Source organism: Haplochromis burtoni, unplaced genomic scaffold, assembly GCF_018398535.1.
Source record: "Haplochromis burtoni strain Fernald_Lab_line unplaced genomic scaffold, NCSU_Asbu1 Contig_271, whole genome shotgun sequence".
In the NCBI taxonomy this organism is placed as follows: Eukaryota; Metazoa; Chordata; class Actinopteri; order Cichliformes; family Cichlidae; genus Haplochromis; species Haplochromis burtoni.
In genome coordinates, this window is record NW_024582632.1 from 723,271 (window position 1) to 738,517 (window position 15,247).

At 42.8% G+C, this 15,247-nt stretch overlaps 1 protein-coding gene across 1 annotated transcript in view; it reads left to right on the forward strand.

The window, feature by feature from the left end:
- The window catches only part of olfml2a (olfactomedin-like 2A), a 24,182-nt gene extending 16,595 nt beyond the window's left edge, over positions 1-7,587 (forward strand). Inside the window, exons 6-8 of the mRNA XM_005939615.2 lie at positions 2,466-2,765; positions 2,971-3,156; positions 5,227-7,587. Of these exons, the coding sequence (XP_005939677.1) occupies positions 2,466-2,765; positions 2,971-3,156; positions 5,227-5,831 (1,091 nt within the window). The 3' untranslated portion in view covers positions 5,832-7,587. The remainder of the gene's footprint in view (positions 1-2,465; positions 2,766-2,970; positions 3,157-5,226) is intronic.
- The last annotated feature ends 7,660 nt before the right edge of the window (positions 7,588-15,247 follow it).

Consider the following 15,247-nt stretch of genomic DNA (forward strand, 5'->3'; position numbering starts at 1 on the left):
AGCTACATTGTAGCCACAGCCACCCTGGGGCGCACTGACTAATAGGCTACAGTCCCAGAATCCAGCACAAACCCCTGTCCTAATGAGGACACACGCATGGTCTTTGGCTGCTCGACTGCTGGGCTGGGGTCAGCTTGGCTAGCTCTTGGCTAGCTTAGTGTTAGCATGCTGTCTGTGTAGGTGCTTGTAAAAGCTGTTAGCAGCATAATGGTGTTGTTTCTGTCATGGATGCAGTTTGCACTTTACCATTCTCATTCTCATACCACCTCTCATCCTTTTCTGCAATAAAAGTAAAAGCATGTCCATATCCACACTGTACACTGTTCCTAATTAAAATCACCTGACTGCAGCACAAGTGCAAGTGGAACCAATAAGCAGATTGATGGGCAGGCAGACTAAGACACACCGTATCAATACCATATGTACCATATAAGTTAATGCTATAACTATGAGCACAGGAAACAGCGCTGGTTACAAAGAGCAAATGTGAAACACTTTCAAAGTAAACGTCGGTGTTTTCACAAACATGTGGCTAACGAGCTATCTACTCTGTGTGGTATTACAGGTAAGGCTGGATCAGGTGACCCTGAATCATCCCTTAGTTAAGCCTCAGGTTGCGGGGGCATTTCATGTGGTCTATTGAGCACACTTTATTACTTCCTACATTTCTCAAACTCCAGCCATTATTTCAAACAGCTGTCATAATGTCGTCACTGTGTTTTTGCAGGGGAACATCTGAATTAAAAACAAACAAACAAAAAACTACAACAGAATTACTGCAGTTTGAATTAAATTGGCATACTGATCTATTCTTCTCTAGCTCTCACCTTAAATACTGAACTCTCCCTCCTTTTCCACTTCTCTTTTATGAACAGTGTTCTCATCTTTAGCCATGAGAATGTGGATATTGAGAAGAATTTTTCATGGTTATTGGCTTCCCGTCTTTCTAAAGCTTCATCCGGTTGTTCTGGTAGAAATAACATAAACTGAAGGGATCTTCACCAATCACTTTATTTCAAACCGTGATTTTTGGAGTAATTAAAAGCTCTGAGGTGCCCCCTTATGGTCAAATGTATAATAATAACGAAGACATTTAATAATCCTCGATGGATCTATGATGTTTGAAACATTCATTGCCAACTGCAAGATTTTTCATAATATAATAACCCAGAAGTTATCTTTAATTGGCACCTTATCTACTTTAGTATGGGCTTTCTTTGTCTTCACACTGACAACAGTGTGCTAGTATAGTCAAGCATATGTCATTTAATGCTTGATGCTTGGTTTTTGTTTTAGTTAAGCATCAGGATTTTAACGCTCATACAGCATTTAATGATCTCTACTCTAGAACTTCAGAATAGGCACAACAAAGAGGACTGAAACAACTGATATGGGTAGTTTTGGTTAAACAGGTAAACAGTTTATTTCATATCCTGTCCCAAACAGCATTATTCAGAATCATTCATACAGAATTTGCCTTTGATGTGAACTTCTGGAGCACTGCAGGCTGTTACATTTGTCCCTTTATCAACGAGCTGTATCCACGGTGCATGTGCCACGATCCATGGTTTAAAAACTCTTGGTAAAACTCAATAAACCTACCTAGCCCAAAAGTAACCATCGCCAAAACAACCCAAAAAACTGTTTGTTTACAGCTATAAATAGCTAACGTCTCCTGTCACCACACAGCCTGAGGGATGCCTTTCCTTGTTTTGCAGTCTCACTGGAGTCTTTATTTGCAATGAAAGCTAACTCTGTGGCGTTTTAGTGTTGGACGTTTTTCACAGCGTCACAGAAGTCACTATATTTAGTTACATAAAGACGAGCAAACAGTGTTAGTGTTGCTTCTTTAATATACAAATGATTCAACTGGAAGTTAGTTATATTAGTTATATTAGTTATATTAGTTATAGTTGTACTTGTGTGACTTCAAATCAGTTTGTCAGCAGCTAGCTTGCAGAGCAGGTTTAGCACTCTTAAATTTATGTTTGTGTTTTCAGCTACATATTTTTATCCAGTAACATTTTACTCTTTAGACACAAATTAATGCAGTAGCAGACTGAGCTCTGACCAGTTTGGACATGCGGAGAGAATCTCCTGTGGTGTCTGGCACTGGGATATTAGCAGCAAAATATTTTGGTTCTGTGGGTTGAAGGGTGGATCGGGCTTGAACCAGAACAAGTCTGGAAACAAGCCTCGTTCCAACTGTGATCACAGGAGTGTACAGATTTAGATCCGGAGACTTTTGCCTCATATTCATATTCAGTCTACTGCTGGTTGCAGCGTGAGGGGAACACCACGTTCACTCAGAGTTAAATGCAATAATAAAATTAATCCAATAACTTCAACTACTTAAATGTTGTATTAATACAAAGTAAATTACTCAGTATGTGATCTATAGAAGTTTATAAAGGAATGTTTCTGTTCGATCGTGTCACTTCGTGTGCTTCTGCCCTCCATTTCAGACCATTCTGCCAAAACATACACAGTCCATCACGTCACAGAAAACCAGTCTGAGGACAGAGAAGCTGAGTTAGTCCTTGAAACTGTCGAGTCCACTGTGGCTGAACCCACTGAAACCACAGCAGCTCCAACCACTACAACTACAACCACCACCACTACCACCAGCGGCACACCTTCCACCACCTCGGTACCCACTACCGTGTCCACTCAGAGTGCACCAGCATCTGAAAGACCAGCTCCGACTATCATGCTAATGCTCGACAACTCCAATAACAACAGCCGACCCAGTCTCCACAGAGCAGGTGAGTCATGAATCCTCACTGAGCTCAGCATGCTCTGGGTTTCAGGCTTTTTGACTCCAGTAACACAGACGATTATAGCAGCAGAAAATTGGGTCATTCTCTCTGCCAACACATGTCTGTGCGTGAAATTGATTTAAGCCCATGGTAATGCAAGTCACTCTCTGCCAGGCGTACACGGTGAATGTTCTGCTTATGTTACTTTCAGGAAAGATCCTCAACTGTGAGGGGACTTTAGCATCGATTGAACTGCCAGAGAAGCAGCACAGTTATGGGCGCAATGAGGGCGCCTGGATGAAGGATCCCCTGGCCAAGGATTCCAAGATCTACGTCACTAACTATTACTATGGCAACAACCTCGTGGAGTTCCGGAACCTGGACAACTTCAAACAAGGTGACAGTACTCTGTACAACAGCGCCATCACTTCTATTATGCCTCTGCATCCTCAGCCCATGACTAAGCTAATAACATTTATTGTCCTGCACCTATCCGAGACCCAAAGCCTGGATAAAAAAACAGACAAATAAATTATTACTTTAATCGTGTTCTCACCTTTATGTATGCCTTAATGAGCTTGAGCAGCCACTACAATCAGGGTGAAAATATTTCTTTAGAAATGTAAAGTTAGCCATGTCTTAGTCTGTGCTGCAGTGTTCACGAACAGATACTTTTACTGCGTCTTTTAAATGATGTGATCCCAACAGGCGATCGTGGCTCAAGAGTTGGGTGTTCTTGTAATTGGAAGGTTGCCGGTTCGAGCCCCGGCTTGGACAGTCTCGGTTGTTGTGTCCTTGGGCAAGACACTTCACCTCCCGCCTACTGGTGGTGGCCAGAGGGGCCGATGGTGTGATATGGCAGCCTCACTTCTGTCAGTGCGCCCCAGGGCAGCTGTGCCTCCACCAGTGTATGAATGTGAGAGTGAATGAATAGTGGTGTTGTAAAGCGCTTTGAGGGCCCCGAAAAGCACTTTATAAATGCAATCCATTATTATTATTAAAATACTTGTGTAACTGCTTTAACTAATAGCTGTTTTTTGTTCTAACATTTGTGACACTGATTCATGCTGATAATCCAATGAGCTCTGTGAGATTGATGAGATCTGTGGAATGTAGGCTGCTTGGTTGCTTCATGGCTCCAGTGGGTGGGAAAATCCACTCCTTTTACATCCAAATCAACAGAGGAATTGGATTACACTCTCTAAGAGAGTTAAGATGATCTCCCCTTTTAGGATATGACTTGTTGATCTAGATGTGGTTGGACAATGGGCTTTCTAAACGCACTTACATGTCAGGCGTCCTGCAGCGTGGTGAGCTCAGAGCTGTGTGCGGATGACTAGGTATCTTGGTGAGTGGCGGTGATGCCTGCTGTTCCTTGACATGTGCTCTGGCCTTTCCTTTGAACTGGGCACAGCAGAGGAGGATTACGTGTATGGCCTCAGGGATGGGCCTAGTGTGTGTGCACATGTGTAGGAAGGGGAACGGGGTGGGGGACGCACTGTTTTTGTCCTTCACTGGCCCTCAGTTATCATCATTATCAAAATTAGACATGTGGTTGAAAGGTTAGGATAGCAGTTGGGGAAATTATATATACAGCAGAGGATGTGAAAGCTAATTAGTCACTCCATTGCAACATGAAGATGTATCAGTCGGTTACATCTCTATTTTCTATACATTGTAACATATTTAATGTGTCTTCCAAAATCTCCTGTCCTGGACAATTAAAATGATAATAAAGCATACTATTGTATCTATTAAGTTCATAAATACAGAATCAAAGCTGAATTGGTAAAAAAGGAATTTGGAATTTATATACTGAGCAACAAAAACTCTTAAAATCATGAAATTAGATGTACTCGTTCTTACTTTAAATATAGACATGACATATGCTAATGCAGCCGAGCTCCAGTGTTAAGTACAACCTCAGGCGCCGGTTTAGCTCAGTGCGTTGAGCGGACGACTACACGCCATGTAGCTGTGAGCAGCCGGCCCGGGTTTGGGTCCGGCCCTTTGCTGCATGTCTGCCCCTGCTTTCCTGTCTTTTCTTCACTGAGTCTATCAAAGCTGAAAAAGGCCAAAAAAAGTACAACTTCTCACCACCAGTGCATCGAGGGTTAGGGTTGAAAAAACCCACCCAATGAAGTCGCTTACTTTCAATATTTCATTGTAGCTTTGGTTAAAAAGTTTTCTATTTGGATGTTCTGTGGAAAAGTCGTGTAAAAAGGGCTGGACAGTAACTTAATCCAGACCCTGTGTCTGTCTGGTGAGTTACTAGCAATCTAGTAGATTTTGAGAGGTTGACTAGAAGTAAACATAACCTGTTCTTTATATATATGCAGTGCAGCAGTCTTTGAGTTTTTGGACTCGATGCAGGAAAAAGTGCTGCTCATTGGCAAAGGAGACTTAGGACTATGGTTACCTGCTAAATAAGCAAAAGCTAACGTTTGAATCTTCCCGTTTACCTCAGGGCGCTGGAGCAACCTGTTCAAACTGCCTTACAACTGGATAGGCACAGGTCACGTGGTTTACAACGGAGCTTTCTACTATAACCGGGCCTTCACCAAGAACATCATCAAGTACGACCTGAGGATGCGCTACGTGGCAGCGTGGACACAGCTGCACGATGTCGTCTATGAGGACACCACCCCCTGGAAATGGAGGGGCCACTCCGACATTGATTTTGCAGTGGATGAAAGTGGACTGTGGGTAATCTATCCTTCTGTTGACTATGACTACAATGACCAAGAGGTGATCGTCATCAGTAAACTCGATCCAGGAGACCTGTCCTTAAAAAAGGAGACCACCTACACAACGGGCCTCAAGAGGAACTCTTATGGAAACTGCTTCATCATCTGTGGCGTTTTGTATGCTGTCAATGTGTACAACCAGAAAGAAGGTGAAGTGAGCTATGCTTATGACACCCACACCAACACTGAAGCCATCCCACGTCTGCCCTTTACCAACGAGTACTCCTTCACCACCCAGATTGACTACAACCCAAAGGAAAAGCTTTTGTACGCCTGGGACAATGGCCACCAGGTCACATATCGGGTGAACTTTGTTGACGAGTGAGTGTAGTTAGTTTGCGCTACAGATTTGCAAACAGTAGACTCGCCTGCGTGCCACCTAAATGGAAAGAAGATTCTTAGTATTCGACAACCTAGAAGCAGCCATATTGGACTCAACGGGACAAAGGACGAACTTACACCAGCCTTCCAGTACGATGCACGCTATTCAAACAGCAGACCTCAAAGTGTACCAAGAAGCACATCTGCCTCCAACATGTATTGGGATATGACTGTACAATATGTTAATAGCAAGGACAGGGAACAGTGGAAATAATCTCACTAGTTCAGTTAAAGTTGACAAGAAGCTCAGAGATGTTCACTTATCAAATGTCAGCAGGCTGGCAGGCTTTACTCCAGAGAAAGTTTCAAACAGACAGCTTTGTTTGTTTCTTCATCACACAGACACTCAAAATGAGTACATTTTGCAGCAGTGTGCATGTGCTGTGCAAGTCATTCCTCCAGTTTATTGACCGAATTCTCCACTCCTAACTCGATTACACTGTCAAAGGTGGAAGAACATTCCTCTTGTTTTGCATGACTCATATTAACTTTGGCTAAACTTTTGTAAGGCAGTGCCAACCTATTAACCGGTGCTTTTCAACAGTTCAGAATGATGGATCATAATAGATTAGCTTAGCTTTAGTCATAAATGTTTCTTTATAAATCTTAGTATAACCTGCTCTTAAAAGCAGGCGTAGTATTTATGGTGTTATATAGTCAGTTACATAAGTGCAGTGCGTCTCTTAGAAAACTCCAAGTAATGTCCTGATATCATTCCGGAGATCATTTTGGCATGTTTTAGAAGCAGGATAGGAACCGGTGGCGGGACATCACAGAGAGGAGGGCCCAGTAACACTTGTAGCATAAAGAGTAAATAGTTTGGCCTTCATCGGTGCCACAAGTCCAACCTGGTTAGGTATTAACTTGCTATCTATGGTAATTCACCAGTTAGCCAACAACAGATGTGCTGATGAACTTTACAATGAAAGATCGGCTTCTGCCACCAACATCTCAGCAAGTGTTTGCTATCCAAGATTCCACCACCTGTATGAAAGGGTTGTCAGGCTCCTCCCCTTTAGCATTTAACTCAACCAATGAGATTATTTCTGTCTCTACAGTTCTGCTTTTGTGAAATACTTTCTCTTCACTTTGCCATCTTATCCATCCCGAGACCGAGCGCTTTGATCGTGACTCCACTTTGACTGTCGGTCCGACTTCACGGTGCTTCCGGTCTCTTTGATGTTGTTTTGAGGGATGTGTCAAATATGAAAGATAAAACAAATAATGTACACAAAGTTTTTTGTATATATTTTCAGGAGTGTATTTGACAATAGCATACCGCTTTCTCTTTCCATGGATCTGGTTACATTTCTGTATAAAAGAAATATGAAGCTTTACTCACTTTAATGACAACTCTATGACCACTATTGAGTATTTTTTTATAACAGTGGAAAGGAATAAGTGTGATCAGTCACCATTAGCTGTGCCGTCTTCATTAAAACATGAATGTTTTGTCTTTTGCTTGTTTTGACAACATATACTGAGGATTATAAGCTTTAAAGCCCATGAGGTAACTCTTTATAGAAGATTGCGTTCGTGTTTGCTTCATCTCGGAGCTCTGCAAGTTCAGTCATAACCGTAATGCCATTTGCAGTGATTAGTTCAAGTCTTTATACAGATATGTTATGCAACATGAACATAGCACTTACAGCCTGCTGTATGTGTCTTTGCCATGAAATAAAATTTCCATTATAACCGTTTGTTGTAAACCTCGTAAATCCCTCCACAGCGACCAGTTAAACCCCACGGCAGGACTCGCCCCTCCCTCTGCACCTCCTCTTGAAGGCTGATGACCACCAGTGACTCAGATCTTCTGATTTCTGGAGAACATCGCTCTCATGAGCTGTGCTTAGTTCTTGGGTAAAGTTCACCATGCTGCACTTGATCTGAAGTCCCAAAATACAGCATAAGGAGCCCCAGGTCATGGTAATAAGGGCCTGCTGTCTGCATCTTGGCTGCAGATTTAAACATTTCCAATTCGAGCTCCACGTCATGCAATTCTAGAGGGAGACACAGAAATAAACTGAGCTGAATGATGGGTGTGGTACTTTCATGCATGTGGTCCTCGTTTTGTTGGTGAACTCAGATGTTCATTTTTACGCCCGTATAGCGAGGTTCATTAACGGGTGTAAGGAAAGCCTGTAGCTTTGATGAGTACGGCACTAATAGTGTGTCCAGTCCTGAACTCTGTCACAAATCTGAACATGTTGTGATGGAATAATGATGTCCACACATGCTGTAGTGATGAATGCTGACAATTTGAAATCAGGATAAATCTTGACTTGCTCCTGCTCATGTCAGCCTCCCGATTATTAGCATCATGTAGCATCGTGGCGTCACGGTACCTCTACTAGAAAACCTTTGGTCTCCTATGTTGCACTGTGGAGCCAGACATTATACTATTGAGCAATAACATTAATGTGGATGGGTGGAATTGATTTCATTTAAGGTGGCACTCCCCCTTACAGGCCTCCACTGTACCGCGGCCTTTCTTCACTAAGAGGAACTTCCTTTGCGTGATTCAAGCACATTTAAAGATACACACCCAGCCCTGCAACAATTTATCTGGACCTCTGTGTAAACATAAAGGCATACACATCCATGCATAACTCAGCTGAACACGCCTGAGAGTGTAGAAGACAAACATATGAACTCTGGCGTTAATCTTTAGTCCTAGAATAACACCATACCCTAAAATTCAAAGGTATAAAGCAAAACTCTTCGTGATGACAGACTGAATCAGTCCAAATGCATTAGCAGCAGGGATGTGTTTGATAATGTAGTCCAACCCAAGCAGATGGATCTTCACCCTGTGCATTCAACAAACATGTTTTACTTTTTTGAATTTTCATGTTTGGGACACAAAAAGCTTTTACCGAAATAAAAACTGTCCAACTCCGGCTTTGTTCTGCTGATGATTAGAAGACGAGAGAATAAACGACGGGATGGTTGGCGAGCTGTGGATTTGTGATTTGCACACAATAGTATGGCTGCGTCTTCTTCCAAAAAGAAATGTAGATCCCTGCCATGTGACAGATCTTTCAAGTTAAGCTTTAAGTTATTAGCAGAAGACAGAAAAGTTAAAGTATGCAACATATTGCAAACACATTCGTGCTCAAAATAAAGTGTAAACGGAAATAGGACTCATGACTGCTCAAGTGTAAAGAACGGCAATGTGTCTTCAATTAAAACCCTTTTGGGTTATTTCCTGTAGCAGAAAGAAAAGGTCAGCGGAACAGGATGTAAGAGCAGAGAGGGGACAGTGAGTATGTGGCACCAGCCTTTCTAGAGATGCACTGAAATGTGTAATGAATCAGTCCTCTTTCTATCCCCCAAGCTTCATGAAATCCTCTTTAATACTGAGTAACCATCCAATTATGAAGCACTTCTCTGAGCTCGTCTAAGAGAACTGGCACACACTCAATAATGTCCCATGTTCTCTGCAAAGGGGGGCTTCCCTGAGGTTTAGGCAGTGAGAAGCACACCAAAGAAGGCCATTGTGTTACACACAATGAAGGCCTTTGGAAACTATGGAGGAGGAGAGGTTGTGTCAGGACCTCGCATCAACATTTTGTAGGAGAAACAAAGACAAAGATGTTCTGAAACACCCACTGATTTTGGCATGTGAGGATGATGACTAGATGACAGGTAGTCTGGCACACGCAGAGATAAATAAAAGAAACAAACGGAGCTGTAGAGTCCCTTTCCAAATCTATCAAACGTCTCTGGCAAGGAAAGAAGCCCAATCTGTTGGTTGTGTGAGGGGAGTATGCATCTGTCAGTAATCAGGAACAACAGAGCTGTGCAGCATCCGGACTTTAATAAATCACTGAAGTAATATTACATAAATAAGAAGATAAAGTGAACATTTAGCAATGTCTTGCTTCATATTCATTATTGTGCATTAAAGCAAGCTGTACAGTCAGCATGTTGCCAAAGCCTCTTGGAGATCAGGGCATGTGTGTGCCAGATCTTTCTAGTCCGACTGCGTACATTTACATTCTTGGTTTCTAGAATTTGTTTTCTTTGTATCTGTTCAATGAGCTCAAGCTCGAGTTTAATCTCTTAACACCCAAGATACATTTTAATACCCCGCCTAGACTTAGGGTAGGATTTTACCAATGACGAGAACGTGGACCCAAAGAGGCAGAACGAGACACGGACAGGCTGACACGCCAAACACAGAAACTATTTAGAAAAAGTCTCACAGGGAAATGTTTGTGTGGGACAGAACTATAGAGCTGAAACTATTCACGGGAGGGAGGAAACATGTAACACAGGTGTAGGGCTTCTGGAATGGAAAGAGAGAACGATTAGCTGAGAAGAGGAAACCGGGGTGAGGATGAACTAAATAACCTAACACCAAGTGACTTATTTTAAAAGTAGGTGGAGAGCGTCCCGGGAGTGGAACGGCTGCAGGTGGCTGGGTGAGCATCCTTGACGACTGTGCAGGAATTGAGAGATGGACCTGGGAATGTCCAACAGCCCAAGACGAGGGAGGCGGGAGGGCAGGCAGGTGAGCAGAGTGAAGCTGAGCATGTGTCCAGGATCCAAATATCCAGAGAGACCACTGTTCAGACCGGAAATGTTTCCGTAGCAACACTAGAGGCACAGGCAGGAACAAGACGAGACATAAAAAACAAAGAATGCAAGAACCAGAGTGAGCTAACTGGTTGGAAGGCAGATAAGCTGCTGGCCTTCAACACTGGCTGGTGATGGCTGGACTGCTGTTAGGTGAGCCCACCAGGTGTGTTGATGAGAGCCCAAAGGCGGGGCTGCGAGTGAAAACAAGGAAAAAACACAGCCACTCACCCAGCCTGACACCTTCCACCCTTTTTCATCGGGGTGGAGACAAAACGTCTGTGAACTCATATGAAGTGTCACTTGTTTATCAATTCCTAAAACAAACTGACTAAAGAGCCCACGGTAACAGAGTCTGAGCCCGTCACGGTCAGTCGCACTTACTGTTTATATCAGAGTTTATTAGTTCACTGTGCTTCTCCCTGTTTTCCTGTTTGCTTATCGTTCTGTAACTTCTGTTGTCCTTTGCCAGTTAGTTTTCTTCCCTCGTGTCTTTCCTTCAGACTTGGTCCGAGCGTCTCTCAGCCTCCCTGCCAGTGATGAATGGCAGGCTTTGTGAAAAACTGAAACATCGGAATCAACTGTGCAGAATTGCATCAAGGATTCAAAGCAACCTCACACCCAGCTCCACTTGTTGGAAACTGATGCTGTCATCACATTTCAATAACGCTACTTTGTGTAATAATAACAAAGACAAATGTTGCACAATTCTAAACAAAGCAATATTTATACCTGACTAAAGATAAGAAGAAATGAGAAAAACAGCTATGAACAAGGTAATAAAAAAGGAAAATGAACAATGTGCTTTAGTAGATGAGGCTCAGAAAAACTATTCATAAAACAAGTTGAACAAAAGCTGCCGTAGTTCTTAAATTAGGCTGAACCGGCTTCATTTCTGTTAATTATTGTCCCAGCCTTGAAAAACAGCCCTCAAAGATTTGCAGCATTGCAGAAATCTGAAAGTGACTATTGTTGTGCTCCTGGAGTTATATTTATATTTACCAACAGTCAGTAAACCAATCACTTATACACAAAACATTTCAGCCACACTACTTAAAACAGTTAGTTTTACATTGTTTTAGTTTGTTGATTATGTAGATGTTTCATTTAGGAGAACAAAAGTCCCTAAAATATTAAAAAAAAAAAAAAATTACACATAACATATAATGTAATTGCAAGGAGGTATTTCTGTAGTCTATTGATACTAGGTAGTGGAAAAGGGGTGGGATTAAATAAGCTTATGGTTCTTCCTGCTCCTTTTTGAACATTATTTTGAACGTTATTTGGAGTTGTGGTTGCTCGTTTTCCTTTTGTTTGCTTTGTTCATTTGTCTCTTTTAATTCTATTTTTTTTATACTTTTTCAACATGTTCAAAATAAAGATTCAATCAATCAATCAATCAAAATTACTCTGGTTTACAGAAACCACAGAATTACTGTAGTGTGCTTATAAGCCGATAGATTTAATGGAATACAATGGTACAGAAATTTACTGTAGAAATAGAATGGTTGAGCTATGAATTGTGGGGTAACATACAATTAGAGGGTGTACTTATCTTTATTGGATGAATCAGCTACAGCAGCTGTTTATGGGAAATTTTGACCAGCCTTACAGAAGCGTATTCGTGAGACGCTGCTGCTCGATGAGGAGCCCCGGCTCACAGTCTCCTCTCTAAATGAAGTCAGGACTCTGTGCAGGGCAGTCAAGCTCATCCACACCAAACTTGCTTAACTTTGTCTTTGTGCACTGTTGCACAGTCATGCTGGACCAGGAAGTAGCCATCTCCAAACTGTTCACTCAAATTGAAATGTGACAAATGTCTTTGTATGCTGAAGCATTAAGAATTCCTTGCACTGGAACTAAGGGGCCAAGCCCAACTTTGGAAAAACAACCATAATCCACCAAACCTTACACTTGGCACAGTGCAGCCAGACAAGTACCTGTCTCCACTGCTCCAGAGTCCAGTGACAGTGTGCTTTACACCACTGCATCCGACACTTTGCATTACGCTTGGTGATGTACGGCTTGGATGCAGCTGCTCGGCCATGGGAACCGATTGCATGAAGCTCTCTACTCACATGAAGCTCGGAGGTCTGCAGCAACTGACTCTGCAGAAAGTTGCTCTGTGCACTATGCACCTGCTGACCCTGCTCTTTGGTTTTATGTGGCAACTCAGCAACTCAACCACATTGTGGCTGAGTTGCTGTCATTCCCTGTAATATAACTATTATATAACCACATGTTTATTTGGCTTAAATGTTACTGAGATTAAAAATGATATTTCTGAGACTAGAAGAAGGCAGCAGAAATTTACATTTTAGATCCACACCAGAAAACTCCTGATTATGTTAATCTGATCAAGAATCTAAATCAATCAAAGTACTGGGGGTAAAAATGTTTCGATATTTCAGCAGGACAGCTGATCATTCACCTTCCAGTTGTCTTAGCCCATGTGGTGTTGTTTGTCATGTTACTCCTGCACATCTCCCCACTCGTTCTTATGAATCTTACTCAGTTGCAATAAAATTATTCTCAAATAGAGAGTACAAACAAACCAATTAATGCTCTTTTTCCAGTGTTTGGACAACGATTATCTGATGTGATTTCAGTCCTTGTGCATAACTTTTATATGAAGCTAAAGTGCAAACCACAAACCATCTACTGCTGCTTATATACAACCCCTGTTAAATCTTTTATACTTTAACCTTTAAGCCTGTTATGAAAACACCAGAACCCCACGTACAGAGATTGCCCACACTCCCTTCCCTCCTGGAAGTTTAAATGGTGTCCGGACCCCCGAGGAAACATTTGTCCGAACACCCTGGAGAGGACATAGAGAGCACAGGTGAGTAACCACATCTCACAGCAGCTTCTCTGCACCAACACTCTGACCTCTAGACTTTGCACACACATGTGCCCATGTTTTCCCTAACAGTAGACCTTATTTGTTCCCAGTAGCAATTCTCCTCCTCACAGACAACCACCACAATCAGTGAGGAGCAGCTGAGCAGGACCTGGAACAACAGGCTACCTGATAATTGATAAAATACTCAATAAATAATTAAACCTATTGTGTCCAAATGGTTACTGATGTGCCAATCTATGCTTAAAGTGCAGTGATAAAGCAAGTGCTAGTTAAAGTGCTTTTAATAAGGTGAGAAAGTGCTCCTGAAGTGCTGTACGAGTTACTTTGTAGGTAGAGTCAGTCTGGGAGAGAACCACAGTCCTCGAATAAGCAGCTCCACCCAAGTCTGCCCACTAATCGACCTGAATGAGGAGAAAACACCCAGCCAGGCTCCACTCAGACATCTTTTGATTAATAATGTGATAAATGTGATACAACATCTTCAAATTGTAACAATGAATGAGAACTACTCTTTCTGTGATGCCCAAGCTTTTAAAGAATTTCTCATGTTTTACAACTTTAGTTATCTGAGAGTTGAGCCAAGGACACAGGCTGCTCAACACCCCCCACCAGTTGCTCTATTATTGTTTTGTTTTTGTTCCAGCGATGACCCATCCTGCCCAGGGCAAGCATTCAAGTTTCGTCACACACATTCCCTGTTCTGCCCCAGAAACACTGCAAGTCTAAATGTTGTGCGGTTACAGTTACAGACCTTATGCACATCCACCCACATTGTGCTCTGAGTGAATAAATCGATATACGTTAGTGAAAACATGCCATGTAATTCTTCCATAAGAAGTGGAACAGCAGTGATGACTCTTTTACTAGCCTGTCAGAGAGAAAGCCCCTTGGAAAAGAGCTGACAAATTACTTCCAGACCAGTTATACTGGAAACACTTTTTACTTTTGTTTTTGAGAAGCACACACGTATATATCTTCAGATGGTAACGAAGAGAGGGAAGCTTGTCCGAACTCAGGGGATCACAGTACCAAAAGGCCTGGGAATCCCACCGGCAACTGGGAACCACGCTAGAAAAGCTGCAACCACCAAGTACCTGCAGAGGGTCAGGCAAGTCCCGAAGAGTCAGCTGAACAGTAAGAACAAGATCCGGGCCATCAACACCGTGATCAGGTGCCCTGCTGGGGTAATAAGCTGGCAAAGGCGGAGATAGAAGCCACTGACATCAAGACAAGAAAGCTCCTTACCATGCATGGAGGGTTTCACCCCAAGTCCAGCACCCTGAGGCTGTACGCTAAGCGGAAGGAAGGGGGCCGGGGACTGGTGAGTGTCAGCACCACAGTCCAGGATGAGACAACGAACATCCAAGAATACACTGGGAAGATGGCCCCAACTGACCGAGTGCTCAGTGAATACCTCAGACAGCAGAAACCCAAGAAAGAGGAGGGAGACGAGGAACCATCATGGAAGGACAGGCCCCTGCACGGTATGTACCACCGGCAGATAGAGGAGGTGGCTGATATCCAGAAATCCTACCAGTGGCTGGACAAAGCTGGACTGAAAGACAGCACAGAGGCACTAATCATGGCAGCACAAGAACAAGCTCTGAGCACAAGATCCATAGAGGCTGGGGGCTATCACACCAGGCAAGACCCCAGGTGCAGGCTGTGTAAAGATGCCCCAGAGACAATCCAGCACATAACAGCAGGGTGCAAGATGCTAGCAGGCAAGGCATACATGGAACGCCACAACCATCAGTGGGACCTGGATTTTGTGTACGTCCAACAGTAATGATTGCAATAAATTTGTTTAGTTTTTGTTTTTAACTTTCAGTTAACAGAGCGAATGCTGCAAACTACACTGGTGATAAGTACATCCTAACAGCTGCTCTTGGCTGGCATTTATGAAAGCCCAC